The sequence below is a fragment of the Oryzias melastigma genome, linkage group LG11 (genome assembly GCF_002922805.2).
Source record: "Oryzias melastigma strain HK-1 linkage group LG11, ASM292280v2, whole genome shotgun sequence".
NCBI classification, from domain to species: domain Eukaryota; kingdom Metazoa; phylum Chordata; class Actinopteri; order Beloniformes; family Adrianichthyidae; genus Oryzias; species Oryzias melastigma.
This window is the reverse complement of record NC_050522.1, coordinates 12,822,188-12,835,688: the sequence shown is the minus strand read 5'-3', so window position 1 is coordinate 12,835,688 and position 13,501 is coordinate 12,822,188. Positions and strand designations below refer to the sequence as shown.

The window sequence follows — 13,501 nt, the reverse complement described above, 5'->3', positions numbered from 1 at the left end:
AAAAAAAAAAAAAAAAAAAAAGATTTATGAATACCAAAATTACAATCATTAATGTCCTAAACAAGCTGAACGTATTGATACTAAGATTGCTGAAATCGCTGAAAGTGTGATTGAGTTTTTACGTGCCGAAAAACGTACGGAAAGGAGCAGGAGAATCACAGTGTGAATGCTGACTAAGCAATCACACAATTATTAACATTATTCATTTAAAAAGAGTGACAGACAGACAGGACTGTCAAGCATGTACTGCACAGATGGTACTGGTTTAGGTAACTTTTTTTTTTTTTTAAATTAGTGGACTAACCTATTTCCTTCTTTGTGGTTAAAAAAAATCTGATTTGTGCAGCTGATGTGTTCATAGTCAGGTCAGAATGAGATTTGACCATAATGTTTTAGGGGAGGCTGACATAATTAATGCATGAATTTTATAAAAAGGAGTGTTATTCTGCAAACTGACCGGCACTCTTTGGCGAGGAGTCTCTCCCAGTACTGACAGTCTGCCGCACTGCCTGACATGGTGCCCAGCAGGTAAGGGTTGATCTCTATCACCTTGTTGGCATCATTGGATGCTATAGTACATGGTAGGAAAAAATAAAAAAAAACTTAAGACTGAACCAAGGTAAATATATACAGTGGTGGACAAAAGTGTTGGTACCCCTCAGTTAAAGAAGGACAAACCCACAATTCTCACTGAAATCACTTGAAACTTACAAAGGTAACAATAAATTAAGATTTATTGAAAATTAAACAATCAAAATCAGCCATCAATTTTGAATTGTTGATTAACATAATTATTTAAAAAACAAACTAATGAAACAGGCCTGGACAAAAATGATGGTACCTCAATGAAAGATTGAAAACTATTTGACCAGAGTGACATGATTAACTCAGGTGTGTCCTTTAATTGACATCACAGGTGTTTTATTTATTGTTACTTTTGGAAGTTTTGAGGGATTTCAGTGAGAATTGTGGGTTTTGCCTTTCTTTAACTGAGGGGTACCAACAATTTTGTCCACGTCTGTAAATATATATATATATATATATATAATATCATTTGGGAATTTATTCTCAGTTCTAACTCAAGTATCAAGATTTTAACTTATCAGAGTAAAATCACATTCACTGTGTGAATCAAAGAGCAATAGCTATTATAGACATAGATCATATGTCGAGCCTGCATGTCATGTTTTAAGTAATTTTCACCTAAGTAGTTTCCAGCTGAAGCTCTGGAGTCCACAGCCACGATGACTCCGTGTCTGAACTTGAAGGCCAGCGTGGTGGTTCCATGGTCCAGTTCGATACGCACACCTTCCTCCCGGTTACAGGTTCCGAGGAAGCTTGAAGGCTATCCCGCAAGAGCAACAAAATGAGAAAAAGAATAGAAAAAATGCTTTACAGTTTGGAATCTTAATATCATTTGATCAAAGCATGAATACGTTTTTCAGTGAAACAGAAACAAACAGGTGACGCGTAAAAAACACACGACGCACACCACATTGATGGGTTCAAATAACCCAAATTCTGCAACAAAGTTAATTTGATGAAATGACACAAACCTCGTTACCAACAGGAACGGCAAATTCTTGGATTTTGGTTCCAAAGCTAAAGTGGTTCGGTCGGTCGAAGAGACGCGCCTGTTTCCCAGAGAAAATCTGTCCATAAACGGACTTATCACCACAGACTGCTGCAAGCGCCATTACCCCAAATTTAAATGCTAAAGCTGTTGTTTTCTAACCTATAATAATAAAAAGTTAAGATTCCTAAGTCAACGAAGAGGACTGACGTGGAGAATATTTCCTCATACGCGTTAAAGAATCCGAAAGTGAAAGTAATCTTTAAACCAGTTTGTGGAGCTTTTTCTTTCTTTCTTTTTTTTTCTTTCTCTCTCTCATAAAAAGTAACGACAAATTTACGTGAAGTCTATGCACGGTATCTGACAGACCAAAATTAATTTTGCTGCCAGATTTTTGACTGAATAAAGTTATAGCTCATTATGAATAGCACTCTGAACAAAAGAAATGCGTAAAAATCACCTGGACCAATAGAAAAGCGTCTCCAAGCAGAAATGCTGCCATCAGGTTTTAGGAAACCGAAAGGAAAAAAAAAAACTTATTAAACTATAAGAACGTTTCTGAATACCATTTAAGAAATGAAATAATAATGGAGCAAATATTTCTGTAGTTCTGCTCTGAAGCTTATAGAGTGTCAGGGAGTTTGCGTAAAATAAGACAATATTGATCACAGGAAATTTTAATAAAAAGCTTTTAATGCGTGTACAAGATAATTGTAGTTTAACTCCTGCAGTCAATTTATAGTGTCCGAATTATCCATCATTACAGTAGCACAGAAACCATGATCAAATATGTTTCAGTTGAATTCTATTTAAAAAAAGGAAAACAAAAATGATGAAACTGAGAGGTTTCTTATGAGTGCAATGTTTTGCAGCTCAGACTGTATCCATCCGCTGCTGGGTCTCCTCAACAACTTCCAGCTTTAAAGGGACTACTTTCTTCGTCAAAACTGGTGTGGTGCCAGGACGATATTTATATTTGGGTTTCCTATAACAAAGGTAAGCAGACAGACACACAGACAAAATATAGTTAGATTTTCATAAATATGGATTTATTTGCAACAGAACCTTTTTTCATTCATTCATCTCCTTGATCGTTTCGTCCCTTGCGGGGTCATGGGGGTGCCAGAGCCTAACCCGGCTACTGATGGGTGAAGGCAGGGTACACCCTGGACAGGTTGTCTGTCGCAGTGCAACAGAACCTTTCAAAATTAATTGTAAATTCTAAAACAGACTTTTTTTTCTTCAAAAGATTAGCTAATGAAGCATAAATATAAGACCTGTTTAATATTTTGACAGTTATAATTCTTACTTTAAATAAATCCAGCTTTTTTATATTTTTTTTTATTTATTTGTGTCCTAATTAAATGAGGAAGTTATTTAGACCAAATTCTTCAGCAATATGGTTGAACTGATGCAAACTTCATTGATAAAGAACAGAAACAGACTTTCCTAATATATATATATATATATATATATATATATATATATATATATATATATATATATATATATGTATAAAACTATCCAGCTTTTTTATTTGCCTCAATCAACACCTGAAAGAAATAACTACACACTGACAGAGTGATGTCTGTTGCATCTCTGTTCCATCCATCTGTCTGTAACCTGAGCTAATATACCTGGTATCTTTGTACTCAGACTCCTGGAAGGGTCTGATGTAGTCCACTCCTTGCTTGGTGATGACACAGATGTCGATGTTGTTGCCGGAGCCGAGATCACTCATGATGCCTGCATGAATGGAATCTCGCACCAGCTCCTTCGCCTTCTCCAGCTGAGGAACCATTTAAAAGAACAAATGAAAGCCATAAGTATCATGAAAGCTTACCCCGAAGGTGTTAAGTTACATGCAATTTATACCTCAAGATCATGCTTGAACCCATCCTCTAAAATCCCGAGAGCAGCCAGATCCCCAGATCCTGCATAAATAAAGCACAAAGTGACCTGAAACAAAGACCGAACTGGACATATTATAATTAATTTGATATTCTCAGCACTTTGGGGATGTTGCCGCATTTAATAAAGTCCTGATCTGTGGGGTATTATCCAAAATAACCCATTTTCAGAACTTTGCTTAATGGAGACCCTTGCAGAAATAACAACTTCAAGACAAAGGGAAACACTAACATTTGTGTTACATACCCATTGCCAAATATGGCACTTTAGTTACACTGCCATAAGGCCCCACGGTGTACAGGTGGTTCCCTGTACAGTCCACTCCTCCCAGAATGAGATTTGCCCCAATCTGACCGTGATACCTGCATACAGATCATTCTGTTAACTGTGACTGTTACTGAGCAAAAGATCAGATGTTTACCTCATTTATAAATACAGATGTGTGGAGCACTCACCTGTACAGCATGTCCTGCAGTATGTTGACCGCCATGACGACACGAGGATTCCTGCCGCTGTTCAGGGAGAAGACGGTGAGGTTGGAGGAGAGCAGGTCTGTGGTTTTCTCTGTGTCTGCTGCTGTTCCTGCTCCACAACAGCTGGACACACAAAAGACACAAATATTAGAATATTATTAAACTGGAAAAATAAAATAAGAAACATTTAGGTTAACATACAGGTATTGTCTGTACGCACAAGTTGTTTTTTATTAACACAAATCTTGACATTTAAATACAAACTTCTTAGGGGCAACTACTTTGCAAGAATTAAATTACAGAAAATTCTGCTGTACGTGTTTATTTTAATGTCTGCAGTGTGTGAAGCCACAGCCCCTCTGATTACACATACTATATGTTTGGAGAAATGTAATGGATCTTGGCACACATCTTGTCTGCCACCACTTCACTGGACGTGGCTCTTGTGTCTGCTCCCAGCACCACTCCATCCTGCACCAACAGAGTTAAGACAAAAAAAATAAATAAATAAATAACATTACTGTTTTGTAGCGAGTCTGTCTGACAAATATTCAGGTCTGTTCAATGAAATTACAGTTTTGTACAGTTATCTAGGAAACATTACAGCATCTCTTGGTCCAGTGGAGATCCAGAGGTTCAGAGTGGAAATGTGCAGCCATTGTGTGTTTATGTTATAAAAAATCTTTAATGTTTTTCTGTAGTTTAAAATAAAGTCATTCTCACCTTAAACACGACCCCTGCTATGGTGGTTCCCGTTTTCATTGGTTTGGGGGGGTGCCCCTCCTCAAACAGACCCTCGAACGCAGCGTTTCTGCACAGGTGGGGGGAGGGGAGGGCAGGTAAGGACAGGTGAGCCTCATCATTTATGACCAAGAATAAAGTTATTGTCCGAATTGTAATTTTAAACTACTGTTCAGTCGATGGAATATTCAAAAACCTGAAAAATATTACTTTCACTTTTGATTCGAGTTGCAGCTCTTCATAACCAACAGTTTAGGTTTTTTTTTCATGTTATGTTTACTATTATAATTGACTGAACCAGTCCTCCTCGTCGCAGAAGTTCTCACCTGGCCGCGTTGTCAAAGTTGAATCCAGATGCTGGACTCTCCAGGACATTTGATAGCGCCATGGTGGACGGACTGCGGCGTCTGCGCGTCACTGCGCGTCTCTGCGCCTGAGGTCGCTGTTTGGAGCGTCACATCTTCCTCTCTTTCGGTTTTGGAGAGAAAATGGAGAAACACTTCACGGACTCGCGAGTCAAAGGAGTCAGCACGGGAGTGAGTAAATCATCGAGAGTTTTACCTGCAGAGGAAGATAAACCTTACCTAACTTGTTTTTATTTTTTGTCAAGAAGTGATCGAATAACGCGAAGCTGCGCTGCTCTTTTGCTCTAATACTATAATGATTGGGTAATTTACTCCTTTTTCAAACATGTACAACATGTTGGGGGTTATTTAAATATATTTTAATTCATTGTTTTATTCAAAGAAAGCGTTTAATTACTCTTTAAATAAATAAAAAAATCCATCTGACAATCACAACTCCAAATCCCAGAATGCCTAGCGTTATTTTAGGGCATTCCTACATGAACAGGAACCCAGATGATTTGATGTGTAATGTTGCAGTGAGCTAAGATAAAAGCTTAAATCCTCTCTCCCTTCAGACCACCATCCTGGCTGCAGTCTTTGATGGAGGGGTCGTGATCGGATCAGACTCCCGAGCTTCCATTGGAGGGTGAGGATTCCTGTAAAAAAAAAACGACTTCAGTGAAATGCTCCCCTTTATATTAGATTTACCATCATAAATTTGCATTAATAGTAGATTTAGTTTTCCTTGCTTATTTGAAGCAGTTACAACAATGAACATTCAGTTATTTCAGTATAGAAGACAGGATGCAAATATGTTGAATTTGAAATTAAGCACCACAGTGTTGCACACGTGTGTCTCAAGTGAATTTTTGCATACTTTTTTTTTTGGCAATTTACTAAATCTCTGTTATCAGGGACTATGTATCATCCAAAGCCATCAACAAGCTGATTCAGGTTCATGACCGGATCTTCTGCTGCATTGCTGGATCACTTGCAGATGCTCAGGCTGTCACCAAAACAGCAAAGTTCCAGCTGTCTTTTCACAGGTACCCCACTCACAATAAGAACAATGACATTACATTTCCACTTCACATCAAAGTAAAAGCTCACAACTCCTACTTGATTATATATGAGGCAAATTAGCATTTGAACCACTTAGAAATCAGGGAGGGGTGTGAAAGTTTCACGTTAGGCACGCATGTCCACTGTAAGATATATAATCTTAAAAAAAAATCTGAAAATCAGATTTTGTGAATTTTTAAATTATTGATTTATAGACAAATAAGGTGGAAATAAATATTTGAGCACATGTTTATCAGTTAGAATTCTGCCCCTCAAAGACCTGTTAGTCCGTCTTTAAAAAGTCCACCTCCACTCTACTAATTATCCTAAATTAGAAACACCTGTTTGAGGTGGTTAGCTGCATAAAGAAATCTTACTATTACCATATTTCACCTACTGTATAGAAATTTGGGGTAATAATTGTAAGAGTTCACTGCATCCTCTGTTTTTGCTTCAAAAACGAGCCCACCAGAATTATACATGAAGCTGATTATCTTGATCACACTAACAATTTATTTTATCAATCCAGAATTTTAAAACTGATCTTGTTGATTTTCACACTGCGCAATTTCTATACAGAGCTAGTGGGAAAACATTACCATACAATATCCAGAAACAGTTCTTAGAAAATGAAGGAGGATCAAACTGAGAGATGCAGGAACTTCAAGGTCAGATTGATAAGAACCACAAAGAAAAGTTTCTGTGTTTCTGTGTGTGGCACTAAACTCTGGAACAAGCTAAGTAATGACCTTAAACAATGTTCAAGCATTTATAAATCCAAGAAAATGTTTAAAGAATCTCTATTTGAAATTTGTGTGTTTTGTCCTGTATTTTCAATCTATGCTTGAAATAAACCAATCAATCAATCTGATCACCCCATACAATTAATACATCTCCAACTAGTTACATGACCAAGACTGAAGAGCTGTCCAAAGACACCAGAGACAAATTTTTAAACCTCCATAAGGCTGGAAATTGCTATGGGGAAATTGCCAAGGAGCTTGGAGAAAAAAATCCACTATTGGAGGAATTATTAGAAAATGGAAGAAGCTAAACATGACTGCCAATCTCCCTAGACTGGGGGTTAATGTTAGGCTTCAATTACACAGGAAAAGCTGGTCATTAGGGATGGGCACCGATTGGGTTTTATTTGGTTCCAGTGCCAAAGCAGTTCTTTGGTTTCAGTTCCTATTCAATGCGAATTTCGGTACTTCAGTAATAAAAACTAATGCCTATATCTTCCCATATCAACACATTTTCATTCTCAAGTCACATTTTTACACATAGTTAAGACCTCTCCATCAAAAATTATTCTGCAGCACATTGTCCGAATCATCAAAAAGTTGTTCCATACTAAGCATATCAAGGATCTGGAGTGGTCTAGCCAGTCTCTAGATCTCAACCCAATAGAAAATCTTTGGAGGGAACTCAAACTCAATTTTTTTTAACAGTTACAGCCCAGAAACCTGACTGATCCAGAGAAGATGTATATGGAGGAGTGGGCCAAAATCTCTCTTGCAGTGTGTGCAAACCTGGAGAAAAACTACAGGAAATATTTGACCTGTGTAATCGCAAACAACGTCTGCTGTGCCAAATAATAACACTTATATTTTATATAATTTTTTTTTAGCATCCAAATGGAGAATCCTCCACTGGTGATCGCAGCAGCTTCAGTACTGAAAGAACTGTGTTACAACAACAAAGACGAGCTGCAGGCCGGCTTCATCACTGCAGGCTGGGACAAGAAGAAAGGACCTCAGGTTTGGAGTAGACGACAGTACGTCTGCCGCCCTGTAAATACTTTAACTGAAGTGTGGCTGTTCGTCTCTCCTCTGCAGGTGTATGTTGTTTCTCTGGGTGGGATGTTGATCAGTCAACCCGTCACCATCGCAGGATCAGGGAGCACATATATCTATGGTTATGTTGATGCTAAATACAAAGTCAACATGACCAGAGAAGAGTGTCTACAGTTTGCCACAAACGGTACTTTTGTCCTAAATAATAGTTTTTCAATAATTTTCCAATTTTAACATATTGATGCAAAGACTTGCCCACATTAAATTTATTTGAGTGTTTTACATCAAAATAAAATGTTTTAATTAGTACCCCAGCAACAAACTTTCCTCTTTCTTAAAAATGTTTGTTACAATGGATGAAAATGACAACCCGGTCGCAGTAAAATGCGTACATATGCCACGACTTTGCACTCTGAAATACCGTGTATAATATACGCCAAACACGCTTTTTGCGTGCATATGATACGCAGTGGTAGAGGATAGGTTGCACCGGCGTACAATATACACGCTTTTTAGGTTTCGTTTTGATCACGTGGTCAGAAATCCTCCGGCTCTTTTCTAAATGACGTCGTTCCTGGTTAAGGTTAGGATTACGGTTATGGTTAGGGTTAGAAAAGCAAATTGTTCGTTTGTGGGGCTGTCTGTGATGCTCACGCCTCCACCAGGAGACGTGTCAAACGTGGAAAACAGACTTTAACACGTTTAGGACCGCGCGTATTATATGCACGCAAAAACCGGTTTTGGCGTCTATTATACACGGTATTTCCCAAATCGTGGCATATGTACGCATTTTACTGAGACTGGGCTCGAAAATGAACACCCAAAAGAAGAATGAATGTGGTCACGCGCGTTCTCAATTTTTCTGCAGTTCAAAAATTATTTCTATGTGTAACGGCGGCCAAAGTTTGTATCACTTGTATGCGCGTCGATTCCGCTATCTTATATCGCCCGTTGCACCACCAGTCTGCTCCTAGCAGCGTCCCCCGGGGATTAAATTTTTTCCGTGCTCCAAAAGCCAGTGGTACCGGGCCTTTAAATGATTTTCTGACAGGAGAAGTGAGAAAGATGGAGACAGTGCAGGGTTTTACTCCTTTGTCTTCCAGGATGGGACCTTGATGGGACAACTTTAGCATCTTTAGAAGGAACTGTGTAGTTCAGGAGAAGAAGGAATCTCCTCATGAAATTATGGAATCCTTGCTTTAGGAGTGAGCCGGTAGAGGTCGGAGCTTGAAGAGGATGACAAAATGACTCAATAGTGACCTTTACTCTGCTTGGAATACGATGAAGGGTTAACATGACAAAAGACTGAGAAAACTGAGAATGCAAACACCAAGGCTTGACTCTGGAAAGCTAAAATCTTAGCTCATGAGGACAATTTTGAAAATACTAATACTGATTGGAACATAAAATATTTAATCAACAGATGTTAAATGAAAAATATCAGGGTGATTAAGGTGCACCAGATCAGAGTACCAGCCAACAGGGAGTAGGAGCATGACAGATAGATGTAGGTTCATAGTACATTTGGAATCAAAGTCATGAGTAGTTCTTTAAAGTCCCACTCCAACTATATTTTTATTTATTGTAAAATTATTCCTAGGGAAAACAAAGCGCAAATAGTCAGATGAAAACCTCTTTATTGGCAGAGGCTCACTGGTGAGATAACTTCTTCTGGATTAAAGGTTCATAAATGTAACAAAATGGTGTGGATGAAAACATTTGAAACAAAAGATTATCTTCTGGTTGGTTGAGACCCAATTAGATCTGTCTGGGTACATTGTGCACCTCACTGATAAAGTAAGGATATAGTTATTGTACTGGGACATCTAAAGACCTCAGCTCTACATCTGTGAATGAACATGTCTCTTACTGTGATACTTCCAAGGATTCATCTCTGGGCCAAAATGGTTACTTTCTATCATGTAAATGTGTATCTATTAAACAAACATTTTTCTATTGGTTTTATTAGGATTTTGCCTGTTTTATTTGCAAATGTACTTATTATTTACTTTTTGCTTACATATCTTTGCTTGCAGCTCTGGCTCTGGCCATGGGCAGGGACAACGTCAGCGGAGGAGTGGTGAATCTGGTGGTCATCACCGAGGCAGGAGTGGAGCACATTGTTATTCCTGGTGACAAACTTCCTACGTTCAGCGATGAGTGACAGGCCTCCTCCTTCATGGAGACAAACACTGGGATGAAAGAACAGTTGTTTTCTTCTTTAAATTTCAAGGTCACATTGATGATTGGATTCAAGATGAACAATGAAACACTTCATTTTCTGATATATAGGAATGTGTGAAATTCCTTAAATGTAAAATGCACAACTTTTGTCAACTGCTGTTAAAAATCTCTGTGAATAAAGTTTTTTTAAACAGAAAAATAACAGTCTCTTGTTTGGTCAAGCTTTGATAAAGTATTGGTTTGATAGAATCTTCAAAATACTTAGCCATTCCAGAAATAGAAAATATCCTATGTCCCAACCATCAAATTTTAAATGTTCCACATAAAAAATACTAGATTATTTAGTTGCTAAGGAAATGTACTTGTCTAGTGAAAAGAATGCTTGAAAATAGATCTAAAAATACCAAAATACCAAATATAATACTAAATACCAAATCTAATACTAAATAATAAAAAAAATCAAATATACCTTTTTTAAAAGGCCCTTATTCTCTTGTCCTATCACCGACCAAATGAAATTTTAGATAAAACAGTTTAAATTACATTTACTTATTTGTATTATTTGATTCATTGATGTCTCTTGTAACTGTATAGACATTTATTTTAATAAACAAAAAACAAACAAACAAAAAAATGAGACGAGGACTACTCTCCATGGAATGTCTGACCCGCAATAAGTACATAACCTTATAACCTGTTTTGCATGGTAGTAGAAGAATTTAACAGAATCACGATATTCTGAAATTGACATCAAACAGTTTTTCCAGAAGAATGGACAGAGCAAAGAAATCCTCTCTTCTATTTTTTTAAAATCTTTTTACAACATGCTTAGTCTAGATTCAATGTCTAACTCTACTCATGTTGTAGATATAATCAGAATGAGATGATTGTTTTTTATTTATTTATTTTTTTACTTGTTTACATAAATAAGTCTGTCTTCTTGGTCATCATTGGCAACAGATAACTTAACAGATACTTTCTGATCATGAGAGAAAGCTAATACAAGTGGATATTTAAAACCTGTTACCTCCAAAAGGTTGGTAACAGGGTTACTCTAAGTTTTGTAAACATCAATTATGTAATGTAATGTATACACAATTTATCTGTTAACTGGTCAAATAAAGCCTTTGATAGTTCATTACTTATTACCGAAAAGCAGAAAAATCAGAAAAGGGTAGTTTTACTTTTTAATGAATTTTGAACATAAAATTTTCTCCAAATCTGGAATGATTCATTTTTGAAATAAATACGTATTTTTTTCTATTTAATATATGATACAAAGAAGTTCAAGTTAACATCAGGTCGTTAATAACAATAGAAATGAAGTAATCTGGAGGGCCGATTCGGACCCCAGGCCTTGACTTTGACACGTGGAGTAGAGCAGACTTTTTCTTGTAAGGGACACATAAGTGTTTTCTTCTTTGATGGGGGGTCGGGACTGGTTTGTAAGGTAACAGAAAAAGTGCAACAATCACAGCCTAAACGTGAAGATTTATAGTTTTTCAGAAAGCCACACAGCCCATCCATCCATTTTCTTGACCGCTTCTTCCCTTTCGGGGTCGCGGGGGTGCCGGAGCCTATCCCGGCTACTGAAGGGCGAAGGCGGGGTACACCCTGGACAGGTCGCCAGTCTGTCACAGGGCCTCAATCACACACCCATCCACTCTCACATTCACACCTAGGGGCAATTTAGAGTCACCAATTAACCTATGAAGCATGTTTTTGGACGGTGGGAGGAAGCCGGAGTCCCCGGTGAAAACCCACGCATGCACGGGGAGAACATGCAAACTCCACACAGAAAGGTCCCAGCCGGGATTCGAACCGGGGCCTTCTCGCTGTGAGGCGAGAGCGCTAACCACTTGCGCCACCGTGCAGCCCGGAGCCACACAGCCAAATTTTAAATTTCACTTCTTTATGCTTCACCAAAAAATAATCTTAAAACATTTAAAAAACTATGGCATTACGTGTGATACATTAATAGCTTACGACACTTAAATTGATAGCTAAAATCGCTAAAGTTGATAGCCGAAAACACTGATGCTCATAGCTAGCTAAAATATTAGCAAAGTGCCAAATTAGCCGAAAAACTTAAATAATTCTAAATTAGCCAAAACAGCAAGCATGTAGCTGAAATATTAGTTAAATGACAAATTAGCCGAAAAAACTGGAAAATGTCTAATGTAGCTAAAACAGCTAGCATAAAGCTAAAATATAAGCTAAACTCCAAATTAGCCTAAAAAAGGGACAAAAACCTAAATTAGCTGAAACAGCTAGAATGTAGCTGAAATTTTTGCTAGATGCTAGATTAGAATTTAAAAAATGGAACAATTTAGCCAAAACAGTTTCGGGAGTGGGCCAAATGTGGAGGACGGCCGTAGTTTGGGGACCCCTGGAATAGAGGATGCGGAAGACAGGGTTAGATCATAGACTGTAAAAATAATGGGTTAGATGGAGGAAGCTGGGTTGCTGTGGTGACCCCTAAAAAGAAAAGCCAAAAGAAGAAAAGAAGATTTTAGTGCATTAACACAGTTTATTGACCTAATTATTTTTATAAAGTGCTCAATGACAATAGTGAGGAAAAATTTGATTTTTTTTTACATTAACATTTTAAAGTCCCAGATATACGTATCATTAAGTTTGTTATGATTTTGTTATTAATGCAAATTTCAGACAAGCTGAAATGATTGGAATTGAAAAATTGAACTTCCCCATTGTGAGTAGTTTATAATCTCCTTTCAGTTGCACAGAGTTTAGTAAGGGAGAGTATGTTCCTTTAAATTAACCTACCGGTTGAGCAACAATTCAACTTTCACTTTCGATATCTTTAGGGAAAATTGAGTCCGTCTAATGTTTAGATCAGATCTTAAGAATCAAAGTTTATATTAAAGTGTCCTTGTAACGTGAAAACATTTATAATCGAGAGCGGATCGGATCCGTGTTTCCAGACTTCCTCCCGTCGGTCCTCCGGGTCTCTGAACCGCAGAAACAAACATGTTGGGAGAAGCGGAGCCTCAGTGGGTTTCTGAGGAGGTGAAAACTGGAGTAAGTCACTTTTTCACTGCATTCAATCAAACAAACGCCCTTCTAATATGCAGCAATCAGCAGATCTGATCTTTTTTGTTTTTATTTTATTATTCAACTTTAAATGTGATGACACGGAAGTAACCTGCTGTTCCTGCCTGTTTCCAGACAACCATCATAGCCATTGAGTTTGATGGGGGAGTCGTTCTGGGCTCTGATTCCAGAGTGTCTGCAGGGTGAGTCCACAATAAGGCATGCTCAGTGTGGCCATTCTGAAGTCTTTGCATTAAATTTAAAGTCTTTTGTGATGAATCCAGTCAAGACTTAATATTGGATAGTAATTACAAATTTAGTCTGAAATCCTGAAATACTTTTTTTTTTTTTTTTTTTACA

At 37.6% G+C, this 13,501-nt stretch overlaps 4 protein-coding genes across 4 annotated transcripts in view; 2 read left to right on the top strand and 2 right to left on the bottom strand.

The window, feature by feature from the left end:
* psmb8a (proteasome 20S subunit beta 8A) overlaps positions 1 to 2,110 on the bottom strand; it is a 6,830-nt gene extending 4,720 nt beyond the window's left edge. The window contains exons 1-3 of the mRNA XM_024259722.2: positions 1,557 to 2,110; positions 1,204 to 1,345; positions 458 to 569 (exon numbers count right to left, since the gene is read on the bottom strand). Coding sequence (XP_024115490.1) covers positions 458 to 569; positions 1,204 to 1,345; positions 1,557 to 1,697 — 395 coding nt within the window. The 5' untranslated portion in view covers positions 1,698 to 2,110. The remainder of the gene's footprint in view (positions 1 to 457; positions 570 to 1,203; positions 1,346 to 1,556) is intronic.
* Positions 2,111 to 2,237: 127 nt separating this feature from the next.
* psmb13a (proteasome 20S subunit beta 13a) lies at positions 2,238 to 5,114 on the bottom strand (the record flags this gene model as incomplete). The annotated part of the gene is given in 8 exon segments (XM_024259711.1): positions 2,238 to 2,558; positions 3,211 to 3,362; positions 3,449 to 3,507; positions 3,731 to 3,846; positions 3,940 to 4,080; positions 4,331 to 4,428; positions 4,681 to 4,768; positions 5,025 to 5,114. Coding segments are annotated over 8 exon segments (828 nt in total). The 3' UTR covers positions 2,238 to 2,446.
* A 35-nt stretch (positions 5,115 to 5,149) lies between these two features.
* psmb12 (proteasome 20S subunit beta 12) lies at positions 5,150 to 10,540 on the top strand. The gene is made up of 6 exons (XM_024259735.2): positions 5,150 to 5,234; positions 5,621 to 5,691; positions 5,960 to 6,091; positions 7,738 to 7,867; positions 7,946 to 8,090; positions 9,940 to 10,540. Exons 1-6 carry the CDS (start codon positions 5,187 to 5,189, stop codon positions 10,065 to 10,067), a joined length of 654 nt encoding a protein of 217 aa, XP_024115503.1. The 5' UTR covers positions 5,150 to 5,186; the 3' UTR covers positions 10,068 to 10,540.
* Positions 10,541 to 12,886: 2,346 nt separating this feature from the next.
* psmb9a (proteasome 20S subunit beta 9a) overlaps positions 12,887 to 13,501 on the top strand; it is a 3,732-nt gene continuing 3,117 nt past the window's right edge. The window contains exons 1-2 of the mRNA XM_024257790.2: positions 12,887 to 13,129; positions 13,277 to 13,344. Coding sequence (XP_024113558.1) covers positions 13,079 to 13,129; positions 13,277 to 13,344 — 119 coding nt within the window. The 5' untranslated portion in view covers positions 12,887 to 13,078. The remainder of the gene's footprint in view (positions 13,130 to 13,276; positions 13,345 to 13,501) is intronic.

Coding starts and splice junctions, on each gene's coding strand:
- psmb12 (XM_024259735.2), top strand. CDS start 5,187: ATGGAGAAACACTTCACGGACTCGCGAGTCAAAGGAGTCAGCACGGGA. Junction 5,235..5,620: donor TCAAAGGAGTCAGCACGGGA/GTGAGTAAATCA, acceptor CTCTCCCTTCAG/ACCACCATCCTGGCTGCAGT. Junction 6,092..7,737: donor TTCCAGCTGTCTTTTCACAG/GTACCCCACTCA, acceptor ATTTTTTTTTAG/CATCCAAATGGAGAATCCTC.